This window comes from Mastigoproctus giganteus, chromosome 6, assembly GCF_048544385.1.
Source record: "Mastigoproctus giganteus isolate SK-2022 chromosome 6, ASM4854438v1, whole genome shotgun sequence".
In the NCBI taxonomy this organism is placed as follows: Eukaryota; Metazoa; Arthropoda; class Arachnida; order Uropygi; family Thelyphonidae; genus Mastigoproctus; species Mastigoproctus giganteus.
This window is the reverse complement of record NC_143580.1, coordinates 115,154,515-115,178,207: the sequence shown is the minus strand read 5'-3', so window position 1 is coordinate 115,178,207 and position 23,693 is coordinate 115,154,515. Positions and strand designations below refer to the sequence as shown.

Sequence of the window (23,693 nt, the reverse complement as noted above, 5' to 3'; positions counted from 1 at the left end):
TTAACAACATTCTACTTCATTTATATGAAGATTGTAAGCAGTATAGTTTTGAATGATGTGGTCTCCCTCTGCCCCAGTACAAGTTTTTAACCAACATAATAAATTAGAATTAACATTCTCTAGGATAATGCTGTTAATTTCAGCACATGCATTACTTACTCTCCTTTTGGGATGGTCTGAATTGCCTGTGAGTCATATGTACACTTTTGCTTTAATAAAACCACAAAAGAAAAACCTAAGGGGTGATATTAGGTGAAAGCGGTGGCCAATCCACATCACCTCCATATCCTATGCACTGCTGTTTATATATGCATCATATCTAATGTTGTACTGCTGCAGTTTTGGGCACTGGGGGTGCACTCTTGCCGGAACCAAAGATGTTGTTGGGCTTCAATGTTTGCGGAAATTTTTAACCAATCAAATACATTAATGTGAAATAATTTGTATTAGTCAAGGCATATGATGATGCAAGAAAGCAAGCTTATACAGCATCAGCCAAAAAAAAAAAAAAAATCCTTCCCATTTCACCCATCCATTCATTCCAAATTTTGTCCAGTTCTGCCTTGAATTTATTTAAGCTATCAACTTCTACAACGACACATGGAAGTTTGTTCCAGCAATAAACTACCTGCTGGTTAAAGGCAAATTTCTGCACATCTGTTCGACAACTGTCTTTCCTTGGTTTCAGTTTATACTGCCTCAGGTTTGTAATCTGAGTAAGAGGAAGAATCCCTTCAGAATTGAGCCTGTCAATCCATTGAAAGCCTTATACACGTCAATCAGATCACCTCACAGGTGCCTAGTCTCCAGAAGCTGCAATTTGCAGAACTTAAGCCTTTCTTCATAAGAGCACCCCTTTGTTCCCTTCACCAGTCTTGTTGCCCTTCTCTGTACTGTTCTAGCAACTCTACATCCTTCCTAAAATGAAGCTTCCAGAACTGTATGCCATACTCAGGGTGTGGCCTGACCATTGCCTTATACAAGGGGATAGTCATCTACTTATTCCTACTCTCAAAATTCCTGTATATCAGTGCAAGACCCCACGACCTCCTCTGGCAGCCTGTCTGCACTGCTCAGAAAACTTCCCATCCGACTGCACAATTACCCCCAGGTCTCTTTCATTCTCCACTACCCTGAGTGTAACACCACAAAATTAGTACATTTCTCTGGGGTTACTGCTATCCATATGCAGCATTGCATTTGTCAATGTTAAACTTCGGTTGCCAATTCTCAGCCCATCTGACCAAATTCTCCAGATCCTGTTGCAGCAACAAACTGTCATTACTGATATTAACAACCCTGCCAACCTTTGTATCATCTGCAAACTTTGACATTGAGCTTGATATACCTTTGTCAATATCATTGATAAATACACAAATACAAAAAACAACAATGGGCCCAACACCAAACCCTGGGGGACTCCACTAATAACTTTAGTCCGCAAAGAGCAGTGTCCATTGCTTATCACTCTGGCTTCTCCAACTCAACCATCCTTTTATCCATTGTAGTGACTTGATTAGACTGGGCGATCCCGTCACCACCAAATACAGAGGATGCGGAAAGGTCAGGCAATGACCACCGCATATTCCCGGAGCAATATGGCCTTAGTTGCTAATGCTCCTAATAACAAACCAAATAACAAACAAACAAACATTGTAGTGACTTTCCCTTAATGCCATACTGCTCCAATTTGTACAATAGTGTTCCATGTGCATCAAAAGCTTTCCTGAAATCCAAGTATACGATATCAAAATTATTTTTTGCATCCAGTTCCTTTGTGACTACATTTTAGTATTCAACCAAATTGGTCAGACAAGACTTCTCTTTAACAATTCCTTACTGTGTCTGAATTATTGCTGTAGTCTTGGCACCTCCGTAGCCAGGTGGGCAGGAGCGGCAGTCCATAGCACACACTTCTTGATTTGACTGGGGTTTGAACTCGTGACCACAAAACACAGACGATGTGGAAAGGTCAGGGAATGACCACCACATATCCCCGGAGCAATATGGCCTTAGTTGCTAATGCTCCTAAAAACCAAATAGTTAATTAACTAACTTAACTTCCTCTTAGAGTTTGATAAACATCTGGTCCTCTTCTCTTTGAATAATTCTTCATGTGTGAATGTAGATGGAAAATACTCATTTAGTTTCTCAGTTATCTGAGAATGATCATCTACAATCAAACCATTGATATCAAGTGGACAAATCTGATTCATTGCCTTCCTTTTAGAATTTATATAAGTCATCAGAGTCATTAGGCCTATAACAAACTCCTACCTTCATTTTTGCTTTCCCAGTGCTTATGTCACACCAGACTGATTCAACATTGCACTGTCCAGCTGGATACACTTCCTTGGATTTTTTGTTTCTTAACTAACACCACCAGCATAACGCCTCCTCCCTTCCTATCCTGTCTGTCCTTTCTGTACACATTGTACTCCCCAAATTCCAATTCTGCATTCCTTATATCTGTATGACACCATGTCTCTGATATCCCAACAATATCTGCCTTTGATGTGTTGACCAGTACTTCAAATACATCAAATTTATTTACTATGCTCCTAGCATTGATGTATATGTGCACATGTTCTTACTCTTAGTTACCCTAACACATTCCATGTGTTTACTTGTTTCATGGCTCTCAGCAGCTACTTGCTTTCTGGACTGCTGCTCATTCCAATAGAAGCAGTGCAAGGATGATTTCCACCTCTGCCTGCAGCTACTGTTAATCTATTAGCCTGTGAATCCTCCCAAGCTAGCAGTTTTCTGACCCACCTAACATTGCCACAATAGCATCAGCAAATATTCTTGCACCCTATCCCTGTATCCCATCCCTGCTTCTACAGGGCTGGTTAACTAGTTAACCAGCCTTGCAATTAGGTTATCTTACAGTTTTTTGTAGTGATCGTGCACAAAGAAATGAGTCACTGTGACACCATATCAGAATCTTCCTTGCCCATTGAAAAGCAGGGTTCCCTGAATCTTTACTTGCATAGTACCTGATATATCTCAGACTCATCACTGTCTTTGAATTACTCATTCTCAGATTGCCAGTAACATTTTAAAATTGCTTGTTTTGCATTGTTCAAACATCAAGCATCTAACTACTGTGTTGTTTATGCTCTTCACTATGGGTGTCATTTTGCTTTTGTTCTAAGAATGTAATGGTTCCTTCCCCCAGCAAATCATGCTAATTAAAGGAAGACGAAAATGACATTCTCAGATTCTCTAGTCTCTCCATTTTGTATGTCTTGTCAGCTAATACTAATTAGGATATATAGTTTGTGGGGATATGCCAAAAGAAATGCTGGATTTTGAAGTCTAGTAAATAATTGATCTCAAAATTTGAAATGAAGTACTCTGCTGGAATAAGCCATATTGAAGGATAGAATAGGATCTGTGTGTAGAAAGAATTTATGTAGAGAAAGAAGGGAATTAATGGAAACAGTCAGTGTCAGTTTCAGAAAAATACTAACAACATGAAGGTTCATCTCCAGATTTTATTGATTGATAATCCTGAGTATCAACCACTGAAATCTGGAGAAATCATGTTATTACCCTGAATATATCTACTGAACCTGACTCAGTTTCTGTTAATTCCCATTGTTTTCTTTATAGTATAGGTTGGTCTTTTGCTAAAAATTTGGGAAAAGTGACAAAGCATACATATTTCTGTTTAACTGAATAGAAAATGGTCAAACATTTGACACTGGTATGTTCGTGTTAGGCATAGGAATTGCAGTACTTAAGCCAAGAATTCTTAGTTCTGACAGCATTGTTGATCAGGACAAAGAAGACATCACTGCAATAGTTACTAGTAATTATTAGGCATAATTTATCTGCCTAGAGATAGACTATCAGTTAGATAATTGATTTATAATTGCAAGCAGTTCTTTTTTGAGGCTACTGATAATGCTTAGCATATCGAATCATCAGAGATGTTAACATTTAATTCCCTTGTTAAGCAGAAGCTAGAATAGGTGGGATACTTTAAATTTCTGTATTGCTTTTAATTGAGAAATGTAAGAAATATTCTTGGGTTTTTTTGTAATTCTAAATATCTCATCATTGAAAGGAAATGGATTGATTGTACATTCATTTTAGGTTTTGTCTGGTGATGCCATTGTAGTTAGAGGACAGCCAAGAGGTGGACCCCCACCAGAAAGACAAGTATGCTTGTCTAGTATTATTGCACCAAAGTTAGCCCGTCGAGCAAATCCTAATATAGAAGGTTCTCAAGACGTTAAAGAGGAGGTAGTGTGTTTTTGATATTTTAAATTAAAGATGTTTATTTTAGTTTTATTTTGTTTTATATAATAAAGCCTGATTTATATAATAATAATAAAGTCTGTTTTTTATAATAATAATTGCCATTGTTTTCATTTAAAAAAAAATTTAAAATAAAGAAGTTTAAGTTTATCTTTTAATGTTTAGGCATATGCATGGGAGGCAAGAGAATTTCTGAGGAAAAAATTAATTGGAAAAGAAGTGTGTTTTATAGTTGAACATAAAAATCCTACAACAGGAAGAGAATTTGGTACTGTCTTTCTTGGCAAAGGTAATGGTTTTTTTTTTAAATCCATAATTAAAATGCAATTTCAGTACAATACAGTCTCTGTTTTATATTATTCTGTATATTAATAAAATAAATGATTACATTAGTTAATGAAATAAAGGGAAGTTCAGATTCTTATGCTTGAAATATAGATATCCATTATTGATCATGGTTTTGCTTACCCAGATTTTCTTACTTTAACTCACTAGTGAACTTGTTTGAAAACTGATTTTTTTATTGTAGAAAATGCCAAACTGATATTCAGGATTATTTGACATTGGCAAAATGATGCAAGACAGCATCATCAAAAAAAAGTATTTCTGTATTTCTCTTCTAATAATTTGCCCAGCTTAAATTTATTAACTTGCTACTTCCACAACACTGGCGGGAAGTTAATTTCCTACAAACAGTTATCCTGAAGGCAGATCTCCAGATCTCTGTCATCGAACATCCTTATTCAATTTAAATTTATGCACCCATGTATTACTTTTTAGTTTAGTGTATACTCAGCACTTTTAAGTCCTTAGGCATCCACACTTTGGTCTCTGTGCATGTCCTAATTTCCACACTGCAGTTTACAGTCTTTTGTGCCTTTGACTAATCTTGTTGCTTTTCTCTGCACCTGTTATATCTTTCCTAAAGTGATACTTTCAAGCCTGTCGAGTATTTGAGGTAAAACCAAACCATTGTGAAACAAACAAGATAATCACATATTTGTTGCTGGAAAAAATTCCTGTTTATCATAGGAAAAACACTCAGCTGTCCTAGTAGCCATTGAACTTCATCAGACTCTAAAATTACTGCCGGGTCATTATTAACTATCTAGAGCAGGAGTTCTTAACCTGGTGCTCACGAGCACCATTGTGCTCTTTAAAAAATAAATTTTGCTGACTACCAATCCTAAAATCAGTGCTCACAAGCACCTTTGCTTAAGCTAAAAAATTTATATATAAATCTTTGTATTTAAAAAAAGGTGCTTTCTGTTTCTCAACTTTCTGCGATAATTTACAAAAATCCATCCAATCTTCGCTAGAAAATCCTTTCTTTTGTTAGTGATTGGAGGAAAATTATATATTTCGCGACGTTTTAATCCCAAAAACGGTCAAGGTTTGACACTTTGACGGTATTCTTAAATTTTTTCTTATTAATTATTGTTAATTTGACATTCATTTAGTAAGAAAATTTTTTACAAAATACTTTGTTGAGAGTATGATAATTTTTTCCGTAGTGTTGCTACACACTGGGAATACTCCCTCATGCAATTCTCAATTTACTAGTTTTAACAGGTTTCTTCTAGGTTTCACTCAGTTGCATTGCTGCAGTAGGTACTTTAATGTATATTCCTGCATTTAAAGGTGATGAAAGTGTTATGGTAATAAATCTTTTGATTTTGTGTGTAAATGCTTAAATGTATTTTCTTTTAACAGATTTAACTAAAGTTACGAAACCCTTTCAAAATGGATAAGGTTTTAAAAAGAAACCGAAATGAACATGATAAGAGGGGGGAAAATGATGCATTAACACTACCTTCTCAGTCGTCTGATGTAGACCTACATGTTTCAAATGCAAAGAAATAAAAAATGGAAAAGTATGCATTTCAATCCTCTTGGGAATATGATTATTTGGTAATAGATAATAGCAGTGGAACTGGTGTAATTTGCTTATTATGTCAGGCTTGTTTGGCCGGCTATCGGAAGTTGAATTGCGAAAGATATTACTAAACATGCCATAGGAATTTTCATGAAGCTTTTCCCAAATTTAGTGATACTAGAAAAGCTAAACTTCCAGAAGGAAAAAAAAAAAAAACTTGAAAGACAAAAATATTTTAAATTTAGGTCAAGCTAATATTAGTAAAGTGTTAGCGAATCAAGTTTCATTTATTTATCAAATATAATTACCGATAATTCATTGCCTTAATCTAGTGGAGAAATAAAAAAAATTGTGTAGTGTCATCATTAGAAGTGCTTGCCAGAGTGTTTCCAGAAAAACAGAAAACTACTTTGATTAGCTAAACCAAAAATATTCCTTTCAGTAATGATATAGTTTCAAATACAGTTCATAAAATGGCAGATGTAATATTCAATGAATTCTTAGGTAGAATCCAAAGTTGTGTTTTTTTCACTGGCACTTGATGAGTTGACTGATGTTTCGGGCATATCACAACTCGTGGGCTTTGTTCGTTTGATTCAATACAATGGCAGGGGGGAAGCTCCGATTTCACCCCTCCATTCGTTCCAAATACATGTTTAGCTCAGCCTTAAATTTATTTAGGCTATCGACTTCCACAACAAAAGATGGAAGTCTGTTCCACCAATCAACTACCTGCTGACTAAAGGCAAACTTCCGTACATCTATCCTACAACTTTTCTTTCCTCAATTTGAATTTATGCCTTCTCAGGAGGTGATTATTCTGAGTAAGAGGAAGAATCCCATCAGCATTGAGCATACTGAAACCATTCAAGGCTTATACACCTCAATCAGATCAACTCGCAGGTGCCTAGTCTCCAAACACAGTAATCTGCAAAAATTAAGCCTTTCTTCGTAAGAGCAACCCTTTGTTCCATTCACTAATCTTGTTGCCCTTCTCTGTACTCATTCCAACAGCTCCACATCCTTCTTAAAATGAGGCCTCCAGACCTATATACAGTAATCAAGATGTGGCCTGACCATCACCTTATAGATGGGGATAATCACCTCCTTATCCCTGCTAGAAAAATTCCTGTATATCATTGACAAGACACCATGGTCTACTTTTGCAGACCGTCTGCACTGCTCAGAAAACTTCATATCTGCCAGCACAATTATCCCCAGGCCCTTTTCATTCTCTACCACTGTCAGTGTAGTACCACAGTGTTGATTCGTTACTCTGGGGTTACTGATTCCCATATGTAGTATTTTACATTTGTCAATGTTAAACTTCATTTTCCACCTCTCAGCCCATCTGCTCAACTTTTCTAGATCCTGTTGCAGTAGCATACTGTCATTAGTGTCATTAACAACTCTGCCAACCTTTGTATCATCTGCAAACTTCGACATTAAGCCTGATATACCATCATCAGTATCATTTATAAATACAGAAAACAACAATGGACCCAACACTGAACCCTGAGGGACTCCACCAATAACATAAGTCCATGAAGAGCAGTGGCCATTGATTACCACTCTGTGTTCTCCCACTCAACCATCCCTTTATCCATAGCAGCAATTTGCCTCCAATGCCACACTGCTCCAATTTTTGCAGCAGTATTTCATTTTAAAGGCTTTTAAAATCCAAATATCATATATTTGGATTTTAAAAGCCTTTTTAAAATCCAAATATACGATATCAAAGTTATTCCCTGCATCCAGTTGCTTTGTGACCACATCATAGTATTCGATCAGATTGGTCAGACAAGACTTCCCCTTAACAAATCCATGCTGTGTCCGAGCTATAACTGAAATCTTGTCTAGATGATCCTGCAGTGCTTCTTTAACCAGTGCCTCCATTCATTTCCCTGGAACAGAAGTTAAACTAACAGGTCTATAATTACTCATGTCGTCCTTTGATCCTCCTTTGTGAATTGGGGTCACATTTGCACATCTCCAGTCCATGGGTACCTCCGCTGAGTCCAAGGAAGAAGCTCTCATAATTATGACTAAGGGTTTGCTTACTTACTTTTCTGCCTCCTTTAATATTGCTGGATAGATCCCATCCACCCCAGGTTCCTTTCTTATGTTTATCTTGAACAATTTCTTCTCCACTTTCCTCTCAGTAAATACAAAATCATCTAGCTCACTGCCAGAGTTTAGTTCACCTCTGGCATTCCCCTCCCTGAATAACTCCATGTGTGAATCGAAATGCAGAATACTCATTTAGACTGTTAGCCATCTGAGCAGGATCATCAACAGTTGAACTGTAAATATCCAGTGGACCAATCTGATTCATCACCTTCCTTCTGAGTTTACATATGTAAAGAACTCTTTGTTATTTTTCTTTGCATCCTTTGCCAAATATTTCTCATAATCTGCCTTTGCTTGCCTAACCACCTTTGTCACTTGGTTACAGATCAGCTTATATCTATTTTAGGCTTCCATGTCACCCATTAATTTATATGTATCCCATGCATTTTTCTTCTCTGCCACATGTCTCAGTTTATCTGACATCCATTTAGGCCTAAACCTTGAACAATATTTCTTAGTTGGTATGTAAAGCCTAGTAGCATCCAAGATTAATTCTTAGAATGCTTCCCGTTTTGAATTTCCTGTTGGTAACATCATCAGTTTGTTCCACTGTATAAAATTTAAATGCTGTCTCAGACCTCTGTAGTCGCCTATACGAAAGCAAAAACTCTTCCCTTTACCCTTGATGGTAGTTACCTCTTTGATTAAATCCCACTTCAGCACAATGTGACCACTGTCACCAAGTAGTTCCTTTATCTGCAGATTCTTAATGCATGAAGAATCACTACTGATAATCAGATCAAGAGTATTACTCCGTCTAGTTGCCTCGCAAACATGCTGATGTTGAAAACAGTCATCCAATAAATCCACAAAAGCCTTGCTAGTGTGTGAGTGACCAACCCACAAATTCCAGTCAATATCTGGGAAATTAAAATCCCCCATTATAAGACTCTCTGATTTACTGGCCCACTCACTCTTTCCCTGTACAGTTTTTTTTTTTTTTTTTTTTTTTATACTCATCAGAGTCATTAGTCCTATAATTTCCTAGTGCTTATGTCACACCAAACTGACTCGACACTGCACTGCACTGTCCAGCGATGTCGACTGGCTTCACTTCCTTGGTTTTTATGTGTTTCTTAACTAATAGCATAACCCCTCCCCCCCTTCCTACCCTGTCTATCCTTTCTGTAGACGTACTCCCCAAATTGCAGTTCTGCATCCCTTATATCTGTGTGACACCACGTCTCTGATATCCCAACAATATCTGCCTTTGATGTTTTGAGCAATACCTCAAATTCATCAAATTTGTTTACTAAACTCCTAGCATTGGTGTACACGCAAGTATACCTGCACCTGTTTCTATTCTTAGCTACCCTAACACAACCCATGTGTTTACTTGTACCACAATGACTCACAGCAGTTTCTGAAATCCCCTGTATCTTGTTTTCCAGGCTGCTGCTCATTCCAATAGATGCAGTGCAAGAGTCACTTTCACCTCTGCCAGCGGCTACTGTTAATCTTTTTGTCTGTGTATCCCCCCCTCCCCCAATCTAGCAGTTTTCCGACCCACCTAACACTGCCTTGATAGCATCAGCAAATATTCTTGCACCCTTTTTATTTAAGTGTATCCCATCCCTTTAGAAGCAGTCTCTCCTGTTAACAAGCAAAGACCAGGCTGCGAAAAATTCTACCCCTTGAGCCTTGCACAATCTCTCCAGGGCCGAATTGATTGATAAGGCTCTCATCATATACATTCTCCTATCATGTGTAGGCAGAATTGGAGACACTTTCAAATACAACACTAATTCACGCCGTTTTTTTCAATAGTGACCTGTACTTGTTTGATAATTCCGCCCGTCTCCTCTTAATATCATTAGTGCCAACGTGTACAATACGATCACCTTTTGTACCCTTAAAAGATGATATCTGCTCTACAACATCATCGACCATTGCTCCTGCAGACATACCCTGGTCCTGTTCCACCTATCCTTTTTACACAATATGTTTCCCTGACAATAGAGTCACTGATAACTACTAGTTCCTATGGGACCAGCGCATTCTGCCTTGGGTGTTGTCGCTGTGTTGCGTAATGTTCAAGTGCAAGCTGTGGAATTGATGTGGGTAGCTGAAAGCTTGATGAGTCCCTCAATTTAGATCCTTCGAGAGTATCCACCCTGTCCTGCTCTCATATAGGCCCATAACAACTCTGAGTTTTCGCCTGATTTCCTCACACTCTTAACATCGCGCACACACAAAGACATTCCACTTGGCAATATCATGTCCCATACCTGATTGCTCCACAAACGTCAAGCGAGCAGTGCATTTTAAAAGGCTGTGATTCAGAGGGCAACTGCTCCCCTCAGTTCTCCCATGAGTCGCAGCACTTCCATTAGCTTGAGCCTTTTTATTTGCTGCGCTGGTCTGAGTCATGATTTAATTTCATTTCAATAAAATTCAATTTCAGTACAAAATTATAACCCAATGCAGTTATAACACTATATATATATATTTTATTATATATTTTTTTTCAGTATCGAGTATTATCTCAGAATTTCTTTATGTAACATCTGTATCAAGTTTTGTAACATTATTAATTAATGTTACAAACGTAACATTAATTAATAATGTTACGTTTGTAAAATCTAAGTCGTTATTTAGTGAAAAAAGTACAATTTAATTGATAATGAAGTTTAACAAGATTAATAAATTTTACTGATTAATCGATAATACTATATACAGGTGACCCCCGCTTAACGCTGATCATTCGTTCCGGAAAAACAGAGCGCTAAGTGAATCCGCGCTAAGCGAGCGCCGCTTTCCCATAAGGTAACATGTATCTGTGAGTTGCAGTCAGTGCCATAGGATATTTCCTAATCAATAATAAACAGTAATGAAAAGATGCACAAACGTCGGTCAAAATATTTAATATTCAAATATTTGCACATATAAAATATTCTGCATTACATACGTATAATTATATGGTAACTACTTGCGTATCAAAAGTAAACTTAAAATTCTAATTAAAATAATGAATTTAATTGATTTAATTTAATGGATGAATTTAATCATGAAAAATGTGTGGGTTTGAGTTGAACTTTGGCCCTCTTCCAAATAAACTAAAAGGGGTATTAATTTTAAATGGCCCGCAGCGTTACCACCCAACAATAAAGTCAACTGATCCTTCGCCGCTTTGAAACATGGCATGTTTTTTGTTCTTTCAATATGAAACTTCTTTTAGGCATTCGTTTCCACAAAAGTCCCGCTTCATCTATGTTAAAAACTTGTTGAGAAGTATAACACACATAATACCCCTTTTCAATAATTTTAACAAGTTCTTTTTTGAAAGTTTCGGCTCCTTGATCTGCACTAGCGGCTTCTCCCTGGATTTTAAATCTATTCTACCAGCCCTTACCAGTTTTAAATGGTTCCAATTTTTTTTTTTTTTTTTTTTTTTTAAGGCGAGTTTTCTTCAGATCATCATATTGGCTAATCTCTCTCTCTCTCTCTCTCTCTCTCTCTCTCTCTCTCTCTCTTTCTCTTTTTTTTAAAAAATATTTAACTTAACTGAATTCTGCATTGGAATATTATCTTCAATAAAATTAATCTTTCCATTTCAATCCTAATAGCCGGCCTAGTCCTAGTTGCTTGCAGTGGAACAGCTATCTTTCCCGCTGCTAAAATTAATTCTTTATTTTTTTATAATTGTTCTTACAGTTAAAGTTGCAAGTCCTAAATTATGGCACACATCCGCTTGTCGTTGACCGGAATCGATTCGCTTCAAAACGTCTAATTTAATTTTCAAATTCAGTCTTTTTCTTATATTTATAGTCTTCGTACTGCGCCCAGACGTTGTTGCTTTTTCATTCCTGTCGGTCATTATTAGCTTTTCGAAAATATAACTGCGTTGGCTGAATTAATTATGATCCAATGTTCAAGTAAACTTTCCGTTACGCACGATGTCTAATACTGTACTGAGCGATGACTAGACTTCGGATAAATGCATGTAACGCAAATATTACAAACAATATATTTGATCATTTTTTAAAATTTTGATCTCAGAACTACGTAACAAGTGACTGTACTGCAATTAAATTAGCGTGAGAGAAAATTTCACTGAGCGTGGGAAAATTCCTCAAGTCGGCGTGGGAAATGTTTTAATGCTGTTTTGCTATTCATTTTCAAGCTATCGACTCCATCAAATGAAACGATTTCGTTAAATATGTCAAAGTGTAATCTGTAAAAGAGCGTTATAGTGATCTGTGACAGCGTTATAGTCAGATACGGGTTATAATATAAGAACAGCGCTATAACGGGGGCCTGCTGTACAGTCCATTCCGGTTATTTGGACACATCGGGACTAGTGCATTTTGGCCCGATTAAGCGGCTACCCCAATTATCCGAAGTTTCACATAAATAGTTAAAAATACAATGGACCCCTCCCCTTTACAATTGGTTCACTGTACAATCAAATCACGTTACGACAAACTCGCCATAATAAAATACCGTCCACTATACAATGTGTAGTAAGCACCGGTCATTGTGATCACGTTTATGAATTGAATTTTAATTCTATTAAACAGCGATTCTAAGCTGTTTAATAGAATTAAAATTAAAGCTTAGAGAAAACAGGAGGAATATTATCCACAGGCTATAAAAGTAAAGATATATTAAGCACAAATTTACCCTTTATTACCTTACCAATTAAAAAATTAAATGATATGTGAAAATCAGAAGAATATAAGTGATAATTGGAATAATTAATACGTACTGTAATATGTACATACTAACTAGTTGACATTTCTGTTCACTGACATTTGTGGGTGGAGGTTAAAATTTAAAACAGTAAAAAGATAAGCAATCAATAACAAAGGATGCGGCACACACGAATTCACGATACGCGCAAGTGAGAACGGAGTAACGAGTTACAAAGCTTTAAAAATAGGAATTAAAAGAAGATCTGAAAATTAATTTGTTTATATGATTGAAGATTTCATGGAAGTGTAAACACATTTTACCATAATAACCCACAGAATTCCAGCTGTTGGTATTATTGCAAATTCAGTAAGATCGAGTTTACTGACTGTTTTATAACAGATTTCACTAACAGAAAAGCCCAATAAACAGGTAACTGCTAATTGTTTTATGGTTGTGACCTCCAGAATTTCGACCGAACCATGTTGTACCATTGGAGACAATCGTAGGGTAATCTCCAGTGCTGCGGTCTCCTGCCCCGATTAAACGGCATGCTGTCCCAATTAAGCGAAGTAAACCCTGGCTGTTTTCTCGATTGGGTTCTGTTTTTTTAAGATTTTCCCGAAATAAATGGCTGCCCAAATAACCGGAATCCACTGTATTATACTAAGCTAACACTATCTAGTGTGAAGATATAACGTATTTTATAACTATGGCAGCAAGTTACGAACGGTAAATCTACGGACACTTAAGTATTAATTAACTTCCAAAACTTCGCTATCTAAATTCAGAATAAACTACGTATAGAAAATAATTTAATATAACAATTAAGTCAATAAAGCGGCTAAATATAGCTAAAAACTTGCATTCACCAGAGCTGCAAAACTTGTAAAACACATGGATTGAATACTCGTACCGATACTAAGTAATAACTTACTTAGTATCGGTAAGATACTAAGAATTAAATTGAGAGTAGGAGTGTGCTATAGGCCTAATGACCCTGATGAGTATAATAAGATATTGTACAGGGAAATAGAGTGGGCCAGTAAATCAGAGAGTCTTATAATGGGGGATTTTAATTTCCCAGATATTGACTGGAATTTGTGGGTTGGTCACTCGCACACTAGCAAGGCTTTTGTGGATTTATTGGATGATTGTTTTCTACATCAGCATGTTTGTGAGGCAACAAGAGGGAGCAATACTCTTGATCTGATTATCAGTAGTGATTCTTCATGCATTAAGAATCTGCAGATAAATGAACCACCAGGTGGCAGTGATCACAGTGTGTTGAAGTTGGATTTACTCAAGGAGGTAACTACCATCAGAGGTAAAGGGAAGGGTTTTTGTTTTCGTAAAGGCGACTATGATGGTCTGAGACAGTATTTAAATTCTATACAGTGGGACCAACTGATGATGTTACCAACAGCAAACTCAAAATGGGAAGCATTCAAGAAACTAATCTTGGAGGCTACCAGGCTTTACATACCAACTAAGAAATATTGTTCAAGGTTTAGGCCTAAATGGTTGTCAGATGAACTAATGAGACATGTGGCAGAGAAGAAAAATGCATGGGATACATACAAATTAATGGGTGACATGGAAGCCTATGATAGATATAAGTTGGTCTGTAACCAAGTCACAAAGGAGATTAGGCAGGCAAAGGCAGACTACGAAAAATCCTTGGCAAAGGATGCAAAGAAAAGCAGAAAAGAGTTCTTTACCTATTTAAACTCAAGAAGGCAAGGGATGAATCAGATTGGTCCACTGGATATTGATGGTTCAACAGTTGAGGATCCTGCTCAGGTGGCTAACAATCTAAACGAGTATTTTGCATCTACATTCACACATGAGGAGTTATTCAGGAAGGAGAATGATGTAGGTAAAGTAAACATTGGCAGTGAGCTGGATGATTTTGTAATAACTGAGAGGAAAGTGGAGGAGAGATTGTTGAGGATAAACATAAAAAAGGCACCTGGGGTGGATTGGATCTATCCAGTTATATTAAAGGAGGCAGCAAAGGAAGTAAGCAAACCCCTAGCCATAATTATGAGAGCTTCTTTGGACTCAAGGGAGGTACCCATAGACTGGAGATGTGCAAATGTAACCCCAATTCACAAAGGAGGATCAAAGGCTGACACAAGTAATTATAGACCTGTTAGTTTAACTTCTGTTCCAGATAAATTAATGGAGGCACTGGTTAAAGAAGCACTGCAGGATCATCTAGACAAGAATTCAGTTATAGCTCAGACGCAGCATGGTTTTGTTAAGGGCAGGTCTTGCCTGACCAATTTGATTGGATACTATGATGTAGTCACAAAAGAACTGGATGCAGGGAATAACTTTGATATTATATATTTGGATCTTAGAAAGGCTTTTGATACTGTTGCACATGGAAGACTGCTGCACAAATTGTAGCAGTGTGCCATTGGAGGCAAATTGCTGCTATGGATAAGGGGATGGTTGAGTGGCAGAAGACAGAGAGTGGTAATCAATGGACACTGCTCAACGTGGACTAATGTTATTAGTGGAGTTCCTCAGGGTTCAGTGTTGGGTCCGTTGTTGTTTTCGGTATTTATGAATGATATTGATGATGGGATATCAAGTTTAATGTCCAAGTTTGCAGATGATACAAAGGTTGGAAGGGTTGTTAAGGACACCACTGACGCTATGCTGCTGCAACAGGATCTGGAAAGGTTGAACAGATGGGCTGAGAGGTGGCAAATGAAGTTTAACATTGACAAATGTAAAGTACTACATATGGGAAACAGTAACCCCAGAGCAACGTATCAACTCTGCGGTACTACACTGACAGTGATGGAGAATGAATAGGACCTGGGGGTAATCTGCAAGAGTAGCTCATGGTGTCTTGTCAATGATATACAGGAATTTTTCTAGCAGGGATAAGGAGGTGATTATTCCCTTGTATAAGGCAATGGTTAGGCCACATCTTGAGTACTGTATACAGGTCTGGAGGCCTCATTTCAAGAAGGATGTAGAGCTGCTGGAACGGGTATAGAGAAGGGCAACAAGATTAGTGAATGGAACAAAGGGTTGCTCTTACGAAGAAAGGCTTAAGTTTTGCAAATTACAGAGTCTGGAGACTAGGCACCGGCGAGATGATCTGATAGAGGTGTATAAGGCTTTGAATGGTTTGAGCATGCTGAATGCCAATGGGATTCTTCATCTTGCTCAGAATAATCAGCTGAGAGGGCATAAATTCAAATTGAGGAAGGACGGATGTCGGATAGATGTGCGGAAATTTGCCTTTGGCCAGCGGGTGGTTGGTTGTTGGAACCGACTTCCATCACTTGTTGTTGAAGTTGATAGCCTAAACAAATTTAAGGCTCAACTGGACAGGTATTTCGAGCGGACGGAGGGGTGAAATGGGAGTGGTGTTTTTTTCTTTTTTTTTTGGCTGATGCTGAATAAGCTTGCTTTCTTGCATCATATGCCTCTACTAATGCTAATGCTTACACAATCTCTATCGAAGTTAAAAATTAAACTAAGTATCGTAACTAGAAATATAAAGCTACTCTAGAAAATAAATTAATATGCCAATTTAAGTCAATAAAACAGCAAAAGTTTAAAAAAAAAACTTCTCTATTTCCGGAGCCGTAAAACCTTTGCCTGCACAGGCTACTCTTCATCAAATAACTCGCCATCTTCATTATTCATTTTTCGTTTATTTGAAATAAAAGAAACGCTCTCCTCAACCTCATTCACAATGGAATTTCTCACAAAAGGATCCATTGAAATACTTCCATTTCTAGGAAGGCCCCCATCGATTCAAATAGTCATTGCAGATTTGTTAAAATGATTTAACTGATCCCTTAAATAATTTTACCTCAACCTTGTTTTATTTTTCTTCTAATTCTGAAATGATTTTCTTAATTTTCATTGGTAAAAATTCTTGATGAGTTCCTTCACTCAACTTTAATTTCAATTAATTTAAATTGACAAAAGTTTCACACAGAAATATCTTGAGATTCAATTTTAGAATATGTTTTATGAAAAGCTGACGCTTGACTATGAATGAAAAATAACCACAATTCAGCTAACGGATCATTAAAAAAGTTTTGAAAACTGTGGGACATCTTTCTTGTTCCAAAAAATACAAATTTAGCGGCTTAAAAAGTTTCAAAATCCCTTCTAAAGACGGTAGAAGAGTCAACCATCGTTTTGCTGTAACCTAGTAGTTTTTTATACATCACATATTTCCTTAAATTTTTCAATTCTAATTGTGTAGATGTAAAAGTATGAATAAATTTTCACTAATACAACTTCAATATCAACTGGGAGGCATTCTACACCAATACTAATGCAGTTGTTGCATACATGGCTGACACAATTGACACTAATCAACTTATTGCCAAAGGTTCTTTGAATTTTATGGAAAACGTTTTTGCCTTTTATTTGGGGACCACCAAAATTACAATTGATATTGTCCACACATAAAGCAATTAAATTTTCAGTAGTTTCATATCTGTCCAGTGATTTGTTGATGCAAGTTGTTATTATGTCAGAATTTTCACCTGGTAGTTGCTTTACACACAAAACCTTAACTTTAACACCTTGGTTTGGTAAAAAATTACCTTACAAGAATCGAGCACAACTTTATATTACCATGATTAGAACAGTCTGAATAAATGGTAACATCATTTACGTTAGATAAATCAGCTTTGACTAAAGTAACAGAGTATGGACCAAAAACATTTTGAACAATAACTTCCATTTTTACCCTAACACAAGAATATTTTTCATCAAAACATTTTTGATTAATTTTGAAGGGCAGTCATTTGAACGAAATGTATGATTATGTTGCACTGAGTGATAACACCAAGTTGCTTCTTTAAGGGCCACTTTGTCATCAAAAGTTTTGCTTCTGAAGGATAAGGTTATCAGTTTACTTGATGAAGCCCTAACATCAGCTTCTTTGTGTTTTGTTGTGTGTAAATGCTGTATAATTGCTGTTTTGCCACTATTTCCGATACTAAAATTAGCTGAACATTTCTCACACCTGACATAACTTTGCACACTATCTTTTTCAATGAAAGGAAACTTTTCCTGCAACTTTTTGTTGAAATCGCATTTTCTTTTAGATGCCATATGGATAAAAAATTAAAAATTAATTTAATCAAATCTCATGATAAGAGTATCACATTGCAAAAGTACCTAATTATACATTAGCAACACTCTTACCCCAAATTCTAATTGTTTAAGCTTTGCATGTACTTTTTACAATAGCAAAAGCAGAATAGATATTTTCAGCAGCAGATAACTAACTCAAAAGTCTTTTCCACGAGAATATTCTCTCTACATCAGGTCTTCCCCAAAACACTTGTGTCGTAAATATACTATAAAACACCAATGCATTTTAAGTGAGCCATGATGTTATAAGAAGCAAATATTAGTAAAGATTTTGTGCAATCAGACCATGTATTAAGTGGTTCCATTCGTACAATAAAAATTAAATGACTAAACGAAAATAAAGGACAAAAGTGGGTGTTTTCTTGAAATAAAGGACTGTTCTTTATAACAAAGGATGTCTGATCACCATACCTATAGTAGTAATTTGACTCTAATGTAACACTATTTGTGGGAACCTGAGTGAGGTCTAAGGTTCTGAGAGGGGATAGTAAAATGAAACCAGATAATTTTCACTTTTATAAATGATCCCAGAACAGCCATAAATGCAAATTAAGGGCAAAGAAGTTTTGACTGGATTAGCGAAGGAGTTGTAACCTATTATTAGCAAAATGATGCAAGGAAGCAAAGCTTATGCAGCAGAGCCAAGTGTGTGCGCGTGCGCACACGCACACACATTCCCCTATTCCTTACAATAATTGTTCCAGCTGTTTCTGGAGCCGGTCATGGGATTTTTGAGCCCTGCACGATTTCAACAATTTCATGCTCTTTTCTACTTGGTCACACACAGGGGAAACTCCCAATATTGAAAATTCAATAAATCTCTGTTGGTTATCATGCAAATGAAAAACGCAGGATCAAATTAAGTGTATTCTCAAAATTTATACACATGTTGAAAATCTGCATCATCTGTCACATCCATGCATTGAAACGTACATGCCACTTCTTTATGGCAACATATCCAATTGTGCCATTCTCATGGAAAAGTGTATAGCATCCAATTTTTTGGAGCACACTGGTTTTTCAATTGACATTTAGTATTAATAGTGGCAAGTGATGTAATAATGAAGTAAACTGGTATAGCATCAGCCAAAAAAAATAAATAATAAAACCACAACTTATTTATCCCCACTGATAATTGGTCTAATTCTTCCTTAAATTAATTAAAGCTGCCCAATTCACAATCCTAGATGGAAGTTAATTCCAACAGTGAACTACCCTCTGACTGATCTGAAAGAAAATTTCCACACATCTATCCTGCAACCATCCTTCCTCAATTTAAATTTATGCCTCTTTATGTAGTAGTAGTAGAGCGGCATGTGATGCAAGAAAGCAAGTGTGTGAGTTTATGCAGCATCAGCCAAAAAACAAAAAAAAAAAAAAAAAATCACACCATTCCCTCCAAATGCCTGTCCAGTTCCTCCTTAAATTTATTCAACCTATCAACTTCCACAATGACAGATGGAAGTTTGTTCCAGCAATTAACCACTCGCTGGCTAAAGGCAAATTTCTGCACATCTACCCTACATCCTTTTCTTAATTTGAATTTATGCCCCCTTAGGTTCATAATCTGAACAAGTGGAAGGATCCCATCAGAATTCAGCGTGCTCAACCCATTCAAGGCCTTATACACCTCAATCAGATCACAGCGCAGGTGCCTAGTCTCCAGCCTCTGCAATTTGCAGAACTTAAGCCTCTCTTGGTAAGAGGATCCCTTCATTCCCCTCACCAATCTTGTTGCCCTTCTCTGTACACACTCAAGTAAATCTACATACTTCCTAAAATGAGGCCTCCAGACCTGTATGCAGTACTCAAGGCGTGGCCTGACCATTGCCTTATACAGAGGGACAATCACCTACTCCCTGCTAGCAAAATTCCTATATATCATTGACAAAACCCCATGACCTGCCCTGGCAGCCTGTCTGCATTGCTCAGAAAACTTCATATCTGACTGCACAATTACTCCCAGGTCTTTTTCATTTTCTACCACCTTAAGTGTAGTACCACACAGTTGGTACGTTTCTCTGGGGTTACTTCTACCCATATGCAGTACTTTGCATTTGTCAAGGTTAAACTTCAGTTGCCACTTCTTAGCCCATCTGCCCAAATTATCTAGATCCTGTTGCAGTAGCACACTACCATTACTGTCATTAGCAACCCTGCCAACCTTTGTATCATCTGCAAACTTCGACATTAAGCCTGATATACCTTCATCAGTATCATTGATAAATATACATGGACCTAACACCGAATCCTGTGGGACATCACTAATAACATTAGTCCACGAAGAGCAGCACCCATTGATTACCACCTTCTATCTTCTCCCACTTAACCATCCTTTTATCCATTGTAGCAACTTACCCTTAATACCATTCTGCTCCAATTTGTACAATAGTCTTCAATGCGCAACAGTTTCAAAAGCTTTCCTGAAATCCAAATATATGATATCAAAATTATTTTTTGCATCCAGTTCCTTTGTAACCACATCATAATATCCTATCAAATTTGTCAGACAAGACTTTCCCTTAACAAACCCATGCTGTGTCTGAATTATTTCTGCTGTCTTGTCTAGATGATCCTGCAATGCATCTTTAACCAGTGACTCCATTATTTTACCCAGAACAAAAGTTTAACTAACTGGTCCGTAATTACTCGTGTCACCCTTCGATCCCCCTTTGTGAATTGGGGGATACATTTGCACATCTCCAGTCCGTGGGAACCTCCCCCGAGTCCAAGGATGCTCTCATAATTATGGCTAAGGGTTTGCTTAGTTGCTTTGCCGCCTCCTTTAATATAACTGGATAGATCCCATCCACCCCAGGTGCTTTTCTTATGTTTAACTTCAACAATTTCTCCTCCATTTCACAATTCACAATCCTAGATGGAAGTTAATTTCAACAGTCAACTACCCTCTGACTGATCTGAAAGAAAATTTCCACACATCTATCCTGCAACCATCCTTCCTCAATTTAAATTTATGCCTCCTTATGTGTATTGTCTCAGCACGATATGGATGCCATCAACATTTAGTTTTCTCAGTCCATTGAAAGGCATAATCAAATGCCTCAATCAGATCTCCTTGAAGGTGCCTAATTTACAAACGTTTCAATTTGCAGAACTGAAGTCTTTCTTCATGAGATTACCCTTTTATTTCCCACACTAACCTTGTTACTATTCTCTGCTGTTTTTTTTTTTTTTTTTTTTTAGCAATGATGGATATGTTCCAACAGATCCGTCATTCTTAAAGTGAGGCTTCCAGACCGTATGCAGTACTCAAGATGTGGCATAACAATTACCTTATACAGCAGCAGCATAATTATCTCTATTTCTGTTGGCAAAATTCCTGTATATCATTGGCAAAACCCCACACGCTATCCTAGCACCCATCTACACTGCTCAGAACTTCATCTCTGATAGCACATTTACCCACAGGTCTTTTTTCTTCTCCACTACAATGAGGGTGATATTACACAGTTAATATTACTCCTGGATTACTAATACCCATATCTTTGTAGTGCCATACCTTGAGTATTATTATTAGCCACCCTGTCAGCAGGATATGCCTTCATCACTATCATTAATAAATATTTGAAACAATAATGGACCCAGCACTTGAACTCTGGGGGGGACTCTACTAATAACTTAGTCCAAGAAGATTAGTGCCCATTAACTCACTGTCTTCTTCCAATCAGCTATCCCTTTATCCATAGCAGTAACTTGGTCCTAATGCCACTGCTCCAATTTGTCTTTCATGTGGAACAATATCAAAAGATTTTCTGAAATCTCAGTTTATGATGCCAGAATTGCTGTTTACAACCAGTTATTTTGTTGCTGCATCATAGTACCTAGTCTTCTTGGTCAAGAAAGATCTTCCCTTAATAAATCCATTCTGTGATTGCTGTATAACTGTATTCCTGTCTAGATGCTCCGGGATTACTTTTTTAACTAGGGATTCCATTATTTTCCCTGGATCAGAAATAAAGCTAATAGGTACTTAATTACTGATTAAAACTTTTGATACTGATTTAAACTTTTGATAACCATTTGTGAATTGGAGAGATATTCACACCTTTTATGAATGCTTGCATAAATGTCTAGAATTTTGCTTACGTCTCTTATATAATTGGATAGATCCTACCCACTCTAGGAACCTTATTTACTTTTAGCTTTACCAGCTTCTCTTCCACTTGTTCCTTCTTCTGGCATTCCCATCCATGAAAAGTTTGTAACATATGAATATAGACTCGGATTACAGGCAACTCTAGGTTTGAACGAGTTCTGTTCCAAGATGTTCATTATACATTTTGTTCGTTATGTGTATCTTGCATCTTTTTACAATACATATCTTATACATTAGCAGCCATTTTAAAGCATTAAAACCATGTACTAAACGTCGAATGGTCTATACAATATGTTTTATTATAATGTACGTATGCATTATGGTTTATTGTATATGATATGTAATGTAAAATAAAGTATGAAAATAATAAAAAACAAGATATAGTACTTGTTAATTTTAATTAAAAACATAGAGTTACAAAATAGAAATAAAGAAAATGAGTACAGTACTAATATAATATATGTACTGTACATACATATGTATTCAACTTTTATTCGTCAATATCTTCATCAGAGTTCAATATTCTCCACGTAAGTGACACTAGGTGCAAATGAGGTAGATGGAAGGACATCTGATAATGAAGAAACAGCTGGGTTTTGTACTCTTTTAAAATGTTTTTATAGAAGATTGCACAGTTACTTTTTTTTTTTTTCTTCAAAAATCTCACTGTAGCATGCTATAGACAGTCATAAATGCTTCTTTCATTTTTGCAATTCTTTCCATATTTGCGTCGTCTTCTTCAAAGATTGCCATTTCCTCAGAAATTTATTTAAAAGCTGCAGTCATTTTCTGCCCTGTAAATGTTTTGGGAAGCTTTGGAATATCAGGTTCTTCTGTTACTTCAGAATTTTGATGTCTCTATTTCAATTATTTCATCGGTTGTTAATTCCTCAAAATGTGAGTCCAAAAGCTCTCTCACATCGGTCACATCAAGTGGTCACATATGTATTCAACTTTTATTCGTCAATATCTTCATCAGAGTTCAATATTCTCCACGTAAGTGACACTAGGTGCAAATGAGGTAGATGGAAGGACATCTGATAATGAAGAAACAGCTGGGTTTTGTACTCTTTTAAAATGTTTTTATAGAAGATTGCACAGTTACTTTTTTTTTTTTTCTTCAAAAATCTCACTGTAGCATGCTATAGACAGTCATAAATGCTTCTTTCATTTTTGCAATTCTTTCCATATTTGCGTCGTCTTCTTCAAAGATTGCCATTTCCTCAGAAATTTATTTAAAAGCTGCAGTCATTTTCTGCCCTGTAAATGTTTTGGGAAGCTTTGGAATATCAGGTTCTTCTGTTACTTCAGAATTTTGATGTCTCTATTTCAATTATTTCATCGGTTGTTAATTCCTCAAAATGTGAGTCCAAAAGCTCTCTCACATCGGTCACATCAAGTGGTCACATATGTATTCAACTTTTATTCGTCAATATCTTCATCAGAGTTCAATATTCTCCACGTAAGTGACACTAGGTGCAAATGAGGTAGATGGAAGGACATCTGATAATGAAGAAACAG

The 23,693-nt window shown here is 36.7% G+C and overlaps 1 protein-coding gene across 3 annotated transcripts in view; it reads left to right on the top strand.

Moving 5' to 3' along the window:
• Positions 1-23,693, top strand: part of LOC150084519 (staphylococcal nuclease domain-containing protein 1-like) — a 313,589-nt gene that overhangs the window by 30,762 nt on the left and 259,134 nt on the right. For all 3 annotated transcript variants that reach the window (XM_090376405.1, XM_090376406.1, XM_090376403.1), the window contains exons 2-3: positions 4,105-4,254; positions 4,435-4,558. In XM_090376405.1, the coding sequence (XP_090232531.1) occupies positions 4,105-4,254; positions 4,435-4,558 (274 nt within the window). The remainder of the gene's footprint in view (positions 1-4,104; positions 4,255-4,434; positions 4,559-23,693) is intronic.